Source organism: Oncorhynchus mykiss, chromosome 19, assembly GCF_013265735.2.
Source record: "Oncorhynchus mykiss isolate Arlee chromosome 19, USDA_OmykA_1.1, whole genome shotgun sequence".
Taxonomy (NCBI): Eukaryota; Metazoa; Chordata; class Actinopteri; order Salmoniformes; family Salmonidae; genus Oncorhynchus; species Oncorhynchus mykiss.
Genome location: NC_048583.1, coordinates 53,309,467 through 53,323,529, shown reverse-complemented (window position 1 = coordinate 53,323,529; position 14,063 = coordinate 53,309,467). Strand labels below are relative to the sequence as shown.

Here is a 14,063-nt window from a genome sequence, read left to right as displayed (position 1 = left end):
GATGAACAGGATATAAAGGGGGACTATATATTGTCTGCAAGGTGCCAAACACAATCAAATGTATTTATAAAGCCCTTTACATCAGCAGATGTCTAAGTGCTTATACAGAAACCCCGCCTAAAATACATATGGAAACTTGCCTACGAAAAAGGCCTAGCAGCTGAAACCAATAATACAATTTGATGTTCCTATCCCCTCTGTCGCGTTTCTGTTTTTGTTAAAAAGGGGACCGCAGATCTCCCTCTCTCACTATGCATAGAACGTGGTAGAGTTCCTGACTTCCCATGCTGGTTGTAGCTTCAGCTGGCTGGAAAAGAGGAAATTGAGAGCAGTTCATAAAACCACTGTTATTGTCTCCCTCTGTGTTGCTGTTTTCACCTCCCAGGCAACTGTCATGACAACCTTATCAATGACATGTTCCATCACCATGATGACAGAGTTCCTTAGCTGTAGAGAGACAAACACACACACACACACACACACGTCTCACCGTCATGTATCTCAAATGCAAGGCTGGTGATCTTCTGAGTGATGACCATCATTGGCCTATAGGAGAGAACACAGGAGAAGAGAGGAGAGTAACCAATCACATCATCCCTGACTGCTTCTGCTCACCTACACTGTAGCCAACTTCTTCTCATGACATAATATATTAACATCCCATCTCCATCAGGGATATATTATTCATTACAAACTGGGTGGTTCGAGCCCTGAAAGCTGATTGGCTGACAGCCGTGTTATATCAGTATACCACAGGTTTGACAAAACATTTTTATTGCTCTAATTACGTTGGTAACCGGTTTATAATAGTATTAAGGTACCACTGGGGTTTGTGGTATATGGCCAATAAACAACAGCTAAGGGAATTATCCAGGCACTCCACGTTGCGTTGTGCATAAGAACAGCCCTTAGCTGTGGTGTCGACCATATACCACACCCCCCCGGGCCTTATTGCTTAATTGACCATCATTCAGTGAAAGCACTGGGAGTACGACCGTAGCGAACACACATAACCATATCCTGGTAACGGATGACCTTCTTCCTGCTGCTATCAGCAACATCTGTTAAGTCGGTTTCTATACGCACTGAAGACAACAGGACAGTGTCAGGTACGTAATACCATATGACAGGAGAACTGTGGGTTGAAATCTTAATGACTATCCTTATTAAAAAATGGGAGTATTCATTAGCTGTAGGTTGCACAGAAAATCAGTTGTTCAAAATGATACAACACCCCAAGTAGGTAGCAGGTTAAAGTAGGTAGCGGATTGTAGCAGGTTAAAGTAGGTAGCAGGTTGTAGCAGGTTAAAGTAGGTAGAGGGTTGTAGCAGGTTAAAGTAGGTAGCAGGTTGTAGCAGGTTAAAGTAGGTAGCAGGATGTAGCAGGTTAAAGTAAGTAGAAGGATGTAGCAGGTTAAAGTAGGTGGCAGGTTGTAGCAGGTTAAAGTAGGTAGCAGGATGTAGCAGGTTAAAGTAGGTAGCAGGTTGTAGCAGGTTAAAGTAGGTAGCAGGTTAAAGTAGGTGGCAGGTTGTAGCAGGTTAAAGTAGGTAGCAGGATGTAGCAGGTTAAAGTAGGTAGCAGGTTGTAGCAGGTTAAAGTAGGTAGCAGGTTAAAGTAGGTAGCAGGTTGTAGCAGGTTAAAGTAGGTAGCAGGATGTAGCAGGTTAAAGTAGGTAGCAGGTTAAAGTAGGTAGCAGGTTACTATATTGCATGGAATAGATTGTGCCCTGACCGTCTAACCCAGGGAGAAAATACAAAAGAGCCTATTAGGTATGACTTGACGATAATCAAAGAGGGAGGTCTACACTTGTGATGCTGTGGCTCTCCTACTGGGGTTGCTTAGCAACTGGCCACCCCCTGCCCTAGCACACGTGTTTGGTAGTCTGGTTCACCAGCAACCCTGGAGGAGGTGGAACTGAAGTCTTGATCAATGCACCCCAATGTACATTACAGTTAAGTGCATTGTAGTTGCTGGACATATTTACTCCACAGCTGGTTAATGTGGTACTAACAATATTTGGATAGTCAAAGTGCAGGGGCATTCAACTCCAATTCTCGAGGACTGCCATGTCTGCTGGAATTCTCCGCTCTCTTCTCCCTGATTGATTCATACATGCAAATGAATGTCATTGATAGTCAACACAACACCCAGACGTTACCCGGTGAAGTCTGCAGAGTACATGCCATAGTCGAACACGTAAACCCGGGTGACCTGGCAGAAACTGAGGTAGCCCAGAGCCACAATGAAGCACAACCTGTAGAGAGAGAGAGGAGAGACAAGGTCAGTCACTTTCCAATGTCTATACTAGCATATATTCCCAATATATTATTTCATACTAGGTAGTGTGACGACCCTCCCACTCTGTCTGACGAATTCTCTCTTTGCTCTTGTTTTCCTTAATAGGATGTTGGTGGGCGGATCGTCAGCGAAATGGGACACACCGGGTGTGTCCCAGGATAAATGCACCTCTTCCCGTTTCATTGAGGAGACTCTCTCCATGCAGACACAGATTTCGGTTGTTTTATTATTATTTTTTATTTCACCTTTATTTAACCAGGTGGGCTAGTTGAGAACACCTTTATTTAACCAGGTAGGCTAGTTGAGAACAAGTTCTCATTTACAACTGCGACCTGGCCAAGATAAAGCATAGCAATGTGAACAGACAACAGAGTTACACATGGAGTAAACAATAAACAAGTCAATAACACAGTAGAAAGAAAAAAAAGAGTCTATATACATTGTGTGCAAAAGGCATGAGGAAGTAGGCGAATAATTACAATTTAGCAGATTAACACTGGAGTGATAAATGATCAGATGGTCATGTGCAGGTAGAGATACTGGTGTGCAAAAGAGCAGAAAAGTAAATAAATAAAAACCGTATGGGGATGAGGTAGGTAAATTGGGTGGGCTATTTCCCGATGGACTATGTACAGCTGCAGCGATCGGTTAGCTGCTCAGATAGCAAATGTTTAAAGTTGGTGAGGGAGATAAGTCTCCAACTTCAGCGATTTTTGCAATTTGTTCCAGTCACAGGCAGCAGAGAACTGGAAGGCAGCCAAATGAGGTGTTGGCTTTAGGGATGATCAGTGAGATACACCTGCTGGAGCGAGTGCTACGGGTGGGTGTTGCCATCGTGACCAGTGAACTGAGATATCGCGGAGCTTTACCTAGCATGGACTTGTAGATGACCTGGAGCCAGTGGGTCTGGCGACGAATATGTAGCGAGGACCAGCCAACTAGAGCATATAGGTCGCAGTGGTGGGTGGTATAAGGTGCTTTAGTAACAAAACGGATGGCACTGTGATAAACTGCATCCAGTTTGCTGAGTATTGGAAGCTATTTTGTAGATGACATCGCCAAAGTCGAGGATCGGTAGGATAGTCAGTTTTACTAGGGTAAGTTTGGCGGCGTGAGTGAAGGAGGCTTTGTTGCGAAATAGAAAGCCGACTCTAGATTTGATTTTAGATGGGAGATGTTTGATGAGTCTGGAAGGAGAGTTTACAGTCTAGCCAGACACCTAGGTACTTATAGATGTCCACATATTCTAGGTCGGAACCATCCAGGGTGGTGATGCTAGTCGGGCGTGCGGGTGCAGGCAGCGAACGGTTGAAAAGCATGCATTTGGTTTTACTAGCGTTTAAGAGCAGTTGGAGGCCACGGAGGGAGTGTTGTATGGCATTGAAGCTCGTTTGGAGGTTAGATAGCACAGTGTCCAAGGAAGGGCCAGAAGTATACAGAATGGTGTCGTCTGCGTAGAGGTGGATCAGCGAATTGCCCGCAGCAAGAGCTTGTGGAATTTGTGCTTGTTTGCATTGGCACCTTTCAACACCCCTCATCACATTTATGCACGTAACCACTTACTTACTTACTTACTTACTTACTTACTTACTTACTTACTTACTTACTTACTTACTTACTTACTTACTTACTTACTTACTTACTTACTTACTTACTTACTTACTTACTTACTTACTTACTTACTTACTTACTTACTTACTTACTTACTTACTTACTTACTTACTTACTTACTTACTTACTTACTTACTTACTTACTTACTTACTTACTTACTTACTTACTTACTTACTTACTTACTTACTTACTTACTTACTTACTTACTTACTTACTTACTTACTTACTTACTTACTTACTTACTTACTTACTTACTTACTTACTTACTTACTTACTTACTTACTTACTTACTTACTTACTTACTTACTTACTTACTTACTTACTTACTTACTTACTTACTTACTTACTTACTTACTTACTTACTTACTTACTTACTTACTTACTTACTTACTTACTTACTTACTTACTTACTTACTTACTTACTTACTTACTTACTTACTTACTTACTTACTTACTTACTTACTTACTTACTTACTTACTTACTTACTTACTTACTTACTTACTTACTTACTTACTTACTTACTTACTTACTTACTTACTTACTTACTTACTTACTTACTTACTTACTTACTTACTTACTTACTTACTTACACACACACACACACACACACTTAGTTAAGGAATAACAAAATATATTTATTTATCTCCACGTTGTCTCCTTTTTTGTTACGCACTTTGAGCCGGTTTGTGACAGTAGTATGTTAGTGCAGATTTACATCAGAACAGAGTCCGGTAGTCACTGGTCATTTTTTAAATGATCCACACTAGCCATCTATCACGTTGAACACATCCATTGGGACACACACACAAAAAAGTATGTGAATCCTTTGGAATTACCTGGATTTCTGCATAAATTAGTCATCAGATCAAATTTGATCTTCATCTAAGTCACAACAATAGACAAACACAGTGTGCTTAAACTAATAAAACACAAATTGTATTTTTGTCTATATTGAATACATAATTTAAACATTCTGTGCAGGTCTGATCCGCAACTGCAGAAAACGTTTGGTTGAGGTTATTGCTGCCAAAGGCAGGTCAACCAGTTATTAAATCCAAGGGCTCTCCTGCACTGTAAATGTTTACACATTGTGTTCAATAGACATGAAAGCGTATAAGTGTGTGTGTTAGTTTAAGAAAACTGTATTGTTGTGACCAAGATGAAGATCAGATCAAATTTTATGACCAATTGATGCGGAAATCAAGGTATTTCCAAAGGGTTCGCATACCTTTTCTTGCCACTGTATGTGGAGTGAGTGAGTACTGAGAGCTGGTACAAAGCAAACGCTGATTCAGCTAGCTGCATCATCCATCTTGTTCTCCTCAACGGAAGGGATCTTGGACATCCTAAAGACTCAGCTAGCTGTAGCGTCCATCTTGTTCTCCTCAACGGACATAAAGACTCGGCTAGCTGTAGCATCCATCTTGTTCTCCTCAACGGAAGGGATCATGGACATCAGAAAGGCAGTCAGGCAAATCAACTAGTCTTTGTTGGAGATGAGGAAGAACGCTGGTGGTTTGTTTGCATCTTAGATTCAGTAAGATGGTCATCCATGGTTACATGGCCATGGTGCCATCCATGGTTACATGGCCATGGTGCTATGGAATAGGATCAAGCCTACGTGTCTATATGAATTGAATGCATTTCATGATGAAGGGCAATGTTTGCCAAAACATCAAGCTTTTTAACTTTGCTTAAATATTACAATGAGTTTTTAAAATGTTGAGCGAGCATTACGCCTTTTGCTTCTCCCTTATGAAAACCAGACTGCCATTGTACTTGAGATAAGCACTAAATCAGGACTGGTTTAAATCAACCAGCTATGCCAAGTCAAACGCAGTGCTTCCATGCCAAGTATGTAATGTAGACATTAGAGGAACTTTTTATTTATTTATCACAATGTTTCAGATCAACCAAATGGAAACAATGAGCTGAAAGGGGTTAGAAACATTTGCTGAGAAATAGAAACAAATGCCAGTGTTAATCCCACAGGACAGCAAACAGCTACGTGTGTGTGTGTGTGTGTGTGTGTGTGTGTGTGTGTGTGTGTGTGTGTGTGTGTGTGTGTGTGTGTGTGTGTGTGTGTGTGCGTGTGTGCGTGTGTCTACCCCAAAGGTTAGCATTATATTGAGATTCCAAGCAAGGCTCATGGTTATTGGTATTATAAGAGGGGGAGTGGCAAGAACAGGCAGTGGGCACAATGGGCATCTCAGCGCTGTGTGCCCTCACTTGGCATGGCAGCCTGGTGAGAGGGTGGCATGGCAGCCTGGTGAGAGGGTGGCAGGGCAGCCTGGTGAGAGGGTGGCAGGGCAGCCTGGTGAGAGGGTGGCAGGCAGCCTGGTCTGAACAGTGGACACTATTGTATTTCCTTGCATGGGAGAGTGAGAAGTTGAGGATACTACCATTGTCCTCACAGAAGTCTGAATCCTCCGAGCTCCCTTAATATCAAAAGGCAGTCAGTCGGAAACACCCCCAGAAGACATTAAAGGCATTCTACCGTCACTCCCTAAATAAGCCCTCAAAGACCGGCAGACATGACTAACACCTGCAACTGATATCACCATGAAGCATCCTTTACTGTCCTTTCCAACCATTTTCTGTTCTGACAAAACTATAAATCCTATGTCAATTTCTATTTTCAGTAGCCCTACATTTATAATTCATGGGATGTTATATTACTGACACAGTAGCAGCAGTATTACACTAACAAACAGGAAATGAGCAACATGTAGCCTAGTGGTTAGAGCGGCAGTTAACCCACTGTTCCTAGACCATCATTGTAAATAAGAATGTGTTAACAGACAGTGTATTTACAGAAGGCCCATACGGGACTCTCTTCCTGGTGTAATTTGCAGTAACTGAAGCGTGGGTCTAAAGTAGACTGCCTCCCCACTGAGGGACGGCCTCAGACGGGGAAACTTGATGACTTAACCCCCTGGGAGGCCCAGATAAGCTGCAAAAGACAAGCAGCAAGATAATGAAAAGCACTAGAGGTGAATAAATACAGGAATTCTGACTACACACTCACATAAGCACACAGTGGCATTAATGAGTTTGAGTGAGAATCACAAGCTCTCATCTGTCAGGCTGCCAACATCTGCCCACATATCTGTGACCCCTATGCCACATCTGTGACCCCTACGCCACATCTGTGACCCCTATGCCACATCTGTGACCACTATGCCACATCTGTGACCACGTGCTACTCTATGTATGCATCTCTCTGCATGAGAGCGTAAACAATATTTGATGCTTGACACTCCTCACACACACACACACACACACACACACACACACACACACACACACATATATATAAAACTATACCAACTAAAATGACCCTGAATGACACGAACAAACACGCAGACCAGAGCACACACACAAGTATGTACATTTGTACACCATACGGAAACGCATCCTGGATGAAAAAAATACAAAATAAAAAAGTTGGTTCTTAAATACAAAACTCTGGTCTGAATCGTCCGACACTGACACATAGGACCAGGTACCGGAGACAGTGACTGATTGGATGTGTCAGCTGAGGACGGTGTGACCCCTCCCCACGTCACAACTCAATCATACTGACAGCTAGCCTGAGTGGGACCTTTTAACCATCGACAGTGGAGTTAGAGTTTGTGTTGAGGTATATTGTTTGTTATTTGGTGTAAGGTTGTATGGACAGGTGGGGTATTAAAGATTGGTGTTTTGTGGTCAGATTTGGGATAGTGTTAAGGTTATGTCATGGGAACTGTCACTGCATCATCAGTGCTGTGCTCAGGTTTAGTCCATTTATGGTTAGGCTAATGGCAGATACCATTGCGTGTTCAGGTTTGGTGTAGAAATGGTCAGTGTTATCATATTATCATTCAAGTTTATTGTTAAGTTTCAGGTCCAAGGGGGAATGCAAGGCTCCGTGCCAGCCCAGCGCAGCATTAAACATCACCAGGCCAGATTGAAGTGGCCCACGGCCCGGAGAGCGAGAGGAACAAATCAATGGGCTTACTTCATTCCAGCAGCTCCAAGATGGGAGTTTCTAAAGACTATTGGGCTTATTTAGCATTTACTGTATTAGCCTACGTCTTGGCCTATGTACTTCAAACGATCATCACAGAATACAAAAACTCCACCCATCTGCAATGGGACCACTCCCATTACCCCTGTTTGTGTTGCTCTCCTGAGGAACATTTGCAAGACCAGAGTCATAGTCAAGTTGTCATGCGACGCATCCAACTGCAGAAGCAGCCAACTGTCCACTCAGTCACAGGGCAGACATGTCTCGGAGGTGACGGTTTTATCAGTGCCATTTCAACCGGCGGGGAACAAAAAGCCAACCCGTTGCTCGTGTTTCCAGCCAATGAGCTGGCAGCGAGCCTCGGCCCAAAGCACTTAGCATTCCCGAGCAGTGCGATACCTTGCCTGGACCTCCGCCGCCTCCCGATGCCCCGACCCACGATTAATCACGCCTCATAACCCCTCCAATTACCCTAATATAATAGGACAGAAATCAGGGCAATTTGCTGCAGAGTGCATAATATACCCATGTGTGGGAAAATGTGCCTTTTTCTGTTGCCTGCCAGGCAGCAGGTAGGTTGGTTATGTCCTTTCTTTCACAGGCCTTGCCACACAAAGGGATGGTGGTTCAGGCTTCAATAGCAACATGGTATGAATAACACAGCCTTTCATGTGGGCACTCTTTATCACTGTGTCCTTCACTCGCTTTGTCACCTCGCCCTCTCGATCGCTTATACTCCCTCTATTGTCAGGTTCTCCATTTCAAAGTCTGTTATCTGAATGGAGGTTGGAATCAGTAGCGCGCCAGACTTTCTGCATATACAACGTTTCGAGTTATAGACAAAGCATTATCAGCAAAACAGTTTTTGGGATTCATTAAATACATGTCAATCCTCAGCTAAAAATAAATGCAAAGTACATTCATACAAACGGTATGCCACCTCCCCTTCCACAAGTCAGTGTGTTATAACTGACTGACTGCTAACTGCGCTAGTCCAGAATTTCTCAACTGTGTTGTGGATAGAAATTAGGTCTTCTCATCCATCAAGCAGGTGGTACTATTTGCACTGCAGGCAGAGAGAGCGGAGGACAACATCTCTAGAACATTCCAACCTTTCTCCAGACACATTCAACATGTGAATGAACAGACAAGTTGAACATTACCCAGGAGAAAATAGCTCTGCTATCGCAACAGCAACTGAATGACAAGTCAATGTGTGTAGCCTAGAACTAAACAGAGTCTGTGTGTGAATCACAATACCCACATGCAGTTGACTTCTTCCTTCACCAAAACAGTCATTGACACCATGGCACTTCTATCAAATTTCATTGGTCACATACTTAGCAGAAGTTATTGCGGGTGTAGTGAAATGCTTGTTAAACAATGGCCATAACTATATGTATATGACAATAGTTGAAAATAGTGTTGTACTTTGCACATTGAGGAGCTAGGCTACTCCACTAACAAGGTGGTTTTCAGATGAAGTGCAGTCAGGGGATTGGGGACTGTTGTATATGCATGTTTGTTCTGCTCCATTTGAAGTCTACAGGAGATGGATTTGCTCCCGTGGGCCTTGCTAGCGTTTCTAGCACCAGCCTCCACTGGGTTTAATGCCTCCCAGGAAATTCCATTATAATCTGCCTGGTGAGGTGTCTGGACAAAGGCAGCAGGATGGACGTGGAGGGAGACCGATATGAAGGAGGAAGGGATGAGTAAGCAGAGAGAGATGGAGGGAGGGATGACTGAGGAGAGCGATTGAGAAGGAGATAAAGTAGGAGAGAGATTTGATATTTGATATGCAGTTTATTCTCTCTACATACTTTATTAGAAAAACTGTAACCTTGTCTATCCTCCTGAACTCAGTCTCCTCTCCTCCCATCTTTAGCTACTTCTAATTTTGCCCATCTCTTTTAGTCAAGCAGACTTTGCGTTACCACTCCTCTCAGCCCTGAAGCAAACACTTAAGATGTTGATGAGAAAGATAGAGAAATGCCAGCCCTAACAAGGGTGCATCACGTCTTGCCAGGCTTCATTCCCTTTACTCGACTTGAGTGGGTTGAGTCACTGACGTTCTCTATTTATTTATGGATTTTTTATTTATTTAACTAGGCAAGTCAGTTAAGAACAAATTCTTATTTACAATGACGGCCTACAGGGGAACAGTGGGTTAACTACCTTGTCAGCGCGGGGATTCGATCTCGCAACCTTTCGGTTACTGGCTCTACACTCTAACCACTAGGCTACCTGCCGCCCCTACACTCTAACCACTAGGCTACCTGCCGCCCCTACACTCTAACCACTAGGCTACCTGCCGCCCCTACACTCTAACCACTAGGCTACCTGCCGCCCCTACACTCTAACCACTAGGCTACCTGCCGCCCCTTCATTCATCTTCCTGCCCGGTCTTGCTTCCCCTCAGGCTTGTGTGGTGGGGGAGATCTTCATAGGCTATACTCAGCCTTGTCTCAGGGTAGTAAGTTGGCCATGTACTCTTGATATCCCTCTGGTGGTGTGGGAGCTGTGCTTTTGCCAAGTGGGTGGGGTTATATCCTGCCTGGTTGGCCCTATCCCAGGGTATTGTCGGACGGGGCCACAATGTCCCTCAACAACCCCCCCCGTCTCAGCTAAAAATGTTCTCCGGCAAGCTGTTAATTTTTGAGAAAAATCCTTTTAATTGAATTCACATAGGTGGTCTCCACTGAGCCATTTACTACCCATAACCACTTTCACTCTAAGGACGGCAGACTTCAAGCTGAAAATGTAGAGCTTGTCTCAGTTGATTTGTGTGTGACCTCAGCCATAGTAATCAAGCAGTAGTGATACATGAAACTGTACACATACGGAAAGCTGTTCACGGACCTCTAAAAAGACCTGTTCTGGTAATGACGGGCTAAGTCTATTCAAAAGGTTTGTGGGTTCTAATAGACAAAAGCATCTGCAAGCTCAGCACCCACGTGACCAAGTTAAAGCTCAACCAACTCCACAAAAAGGTTGAGTAAGGCAAACGCTGAGGCTGAACTTCACAACCAGGCCCTGCTTTGAGGTGTGGTCCAATCAATCTCAGCTCAGCTTGGATGACCGCCACATTCCTCAGCTTCCTAGAACCTCACAGCAGCACTGACCTGGAACACCAGGAAATTAAAAAGGAAGCAAATGTTTCCATGAAAAACACCTCAGTTGCTGTTAAATTGAGGGCTTCGTTTATTTTGAAATGTCACCTCTGAATACGATTAAAGTGGACGGTTACCGAGTGCACAATTACGGAGTGGATAATTACTGAGCATATTACGATTAGGACCCTCTATTGCACTGTTGTGGTCATCGTGATGGATATTGGAGCTGGGGTATTTTTTTTAAACCTTCAAACCTGACCTCACAGCCTTGCCCTTCAGTAAAAATAACCACAGAAGATGGCTGGGGGGGGGGGGTGATAGCTGGCTGAATGGCTCAGACTGTTTGGAGGGAGGGAGGGAGGGAGGGAGGGAGGGAGGGATGGACACAGATGGGCGCCTGAGGGGTAGTGCCATCACCATCAGGAGTCTAGGCTCTTCAGCGCCCACAGAACAACGCTCTGCAACCTGAACTAAAACAATCATGGTGAACCAAGGCCATTCTCCTCCCTCATATATATTGAAATTACACTTAATCAAAAATCCTATGTTAAAGATGAATTGCAACAGCTGGGCACAAGGCCAAGTCCTTCCTGTTGCTGGGTAAACATCCTGGAACACCACTCTAAAAAGACCAATAACCTTCCACTGCAGTTCAATTCATCAGCCTTGTGACAAGACGGACTACGTCAGTATAGAGTGTTATTGATTTGTTTTCTGAAAGCAATGCTTTATGCAAAGCCACAACGTCATGTGTTGGCATCACGTGTTCACTGGAGACTTGTTCAGACAATCTTGGACTTGTTACTACAGTTTGCTGCCAGTGAATGAGCAGTTTATTTCACATTGAATAGAAACATGACTCACTTGTGCATGTGCTCCAGCCCAGCGAACATCATGATACTGTAGGTCAGGCCACTCTGGACAAGGAAATGTAAGGCGTACCTGTTGAGAAAAAGAAACGACAAGGGGTCAGAACCTAACATTCACCACCGCCTCTCCTCCTCTCCACTTTCAAGGGCGTGATGAACCAACACGTTCCCAAAGGTGAGATGACACAATGTGTTAGTGTGTTACCAACACAACTGCAGGGGGCACCTCCGAAACTATCATGGGAACTGTCAATTTATCCAAGGTGTACTGCCAATGGATAGCAGCAACTACCATATATACACACTGTAGTATGGATGGTCAGGTCACATGGGCATTTAAGAGGGCTGGTAGTCCCAAAGAAAGATGGAGTAGATTTAGACCTCCTGTGGTGGTTATCACTATAATACACAGGCCTGTTCATATGATAGTGTTGGCTTCTCTGGTATTCTGTCAACATGTCAGCCAGGAGTGGTGCAGGACAAAGGAAGGCCCTAAGGGCTGAATCTTGATAAAGTCCAACTCGGGATAAAGAACACTGATGTCTGATACAGCCCCATGATGAACGCATGATAAGCACACAGCTAGGAGGTGTGTTCTGGAGGACAGGATTCCAAAAGGCCCTTTTTCTCCCCTCTATCTACAGACTGGTGGATGATCTGAGGGCAGATAACCAAGTGAAACAATGCTGTACTCAAAGACACGTCTACTTTGTTTCTGCCTCTAGGCTCCAACTAGCCTACAGCTATCAGTCCCTTCTGCAACACTGGAGATGTACTTGACCGAAGCAACTCCAACTCTCCAGAAAGACATGGGGGGGGGAAAAAAAGAGGGTATAATGTGATGGACAAATATCTACAGTAGGGATGCACGATATAGCGGTAAGCATATCGGAACCGGCCGATATTAGCTAAAAATGCCAACATCGACCCAATGTCTAGTTTAACACCGATATGCAAAACCAATGTCAAAGCTGACATGCGTACCTTTATACAACGTAGGGAGATGACGTAATGACGCCATGCGAAATGTAACGCTACACATCCAACAGAGCATTCCTAAACTAGCCCACAATGTCTGCTGTGTGGATCGAGCAGTCAACAAGTCAAGCAGTCATTTGAAAGATTAAGACATTTTCAGCGAGACAACTCAAAGGCGCCAAGATAATGGAATTCATTGCCCTTGACAATCAACCATTCTCTGCCATGGGTGATGTTGGCTTTCGCCAACTGGTCGAGCACCAGTGCATACTATCAAGTGCGCTATTTTTCAGGATGTTGCCCTACTGGAGTTACACAGTAATAGTGTCACTGCTAAAAAAAAAATAAAAAAAATTTAAACACTATGTTACTGTTATTAGCTTCACGGCTGATATTTGGACCAGCGATACCAGCCCCACGAGTCTGACAGCACAATGGGTCAACAAGGATTTCATACTGAAGTCGTATTGCATGTTCATGAATGTGCTGGTTGTCATACCGCTGCTGCCATTTCAATGGCATTTGAGAACATGAACACACTAGCTAGCTCCATTCAAACAACTGACTGGAGAAATAAGCGCATCAACTGCGCCTGCAGCAGACATGATACCCTCTGTCATGGCATTAAAACGCCTGCTCAACAAAGAGAGTAGGTTGCATTCTCTTTACGGTGTCGCCACCATGCTCAATGCTAGGTACAAGGACCGCTACTTCCATGCTCAATGCTAGGTACAAGGACCGCTACTTCCATGCTCGATGCTAGGTACAAGGACCGCTACTTCCATGCTCGATGCTAGGTACAAGGACCGCTACTTCCATGCTCGATGCTAGGTACAAGGACCGCTACTTCCATGCTCGATGCTAGGTACAAGGACCGCTACTTCCATGCTCGATGCTAGGTACAAGGACCGCTACTTCCATGCTCGATGCTAGGTACAAGGACCGCTACTTCCATGCTCGATGCTAGGTACAAGGACCGCTACTTCCATGCTCGATGCTAGGTACAAGGACCGCTACTTCCATGCTCGATGCTAGGTACAAGGACCGCTACTTCCATGCTCGATGCTAGGTACAAGGACCGCTACTTCCATGCTCGATGCTAGGTACAAGGACCGCTACTTCCATGCTCGATGCTAGGTACAAGGACCGCTACTTCCATGCTCGATGCTAGGTACAAGGA

At 44.2% G+C, this 14,063-nt stretch overlaps 1 protein-coding gene across 2 annotated transcripts in view; it reads right to left on the bottom strand.

Annotated features, from left to right (window-relative positions):
* LOC110498114 (membrane-bound O-acyltransferase domain-containing protein 2) overlaps window positions 1–14,063 on the bottom strand; it is an 82,493-nt gene that overhangs the window by 18,693 nt on the left and 49,737 nt on the right. The window contains exons 3-5 of one of the 2 annotated variants that reach the window (XM_021574706.2): window positions 11,901–11,978; window positions 2,159–2,254; window positions 491–546 (exon numbers count right to left, since the gene is read on the bottom strand). In XM_021574706.2, the coding sequence (XP_021430381.1) occupies window positions 491–546; window positions 2,159–2,254; window positions 11,901–11,978 (230 nt within the window). The other variant, XM_036955082.1, reaches the window with a different exon arrangement.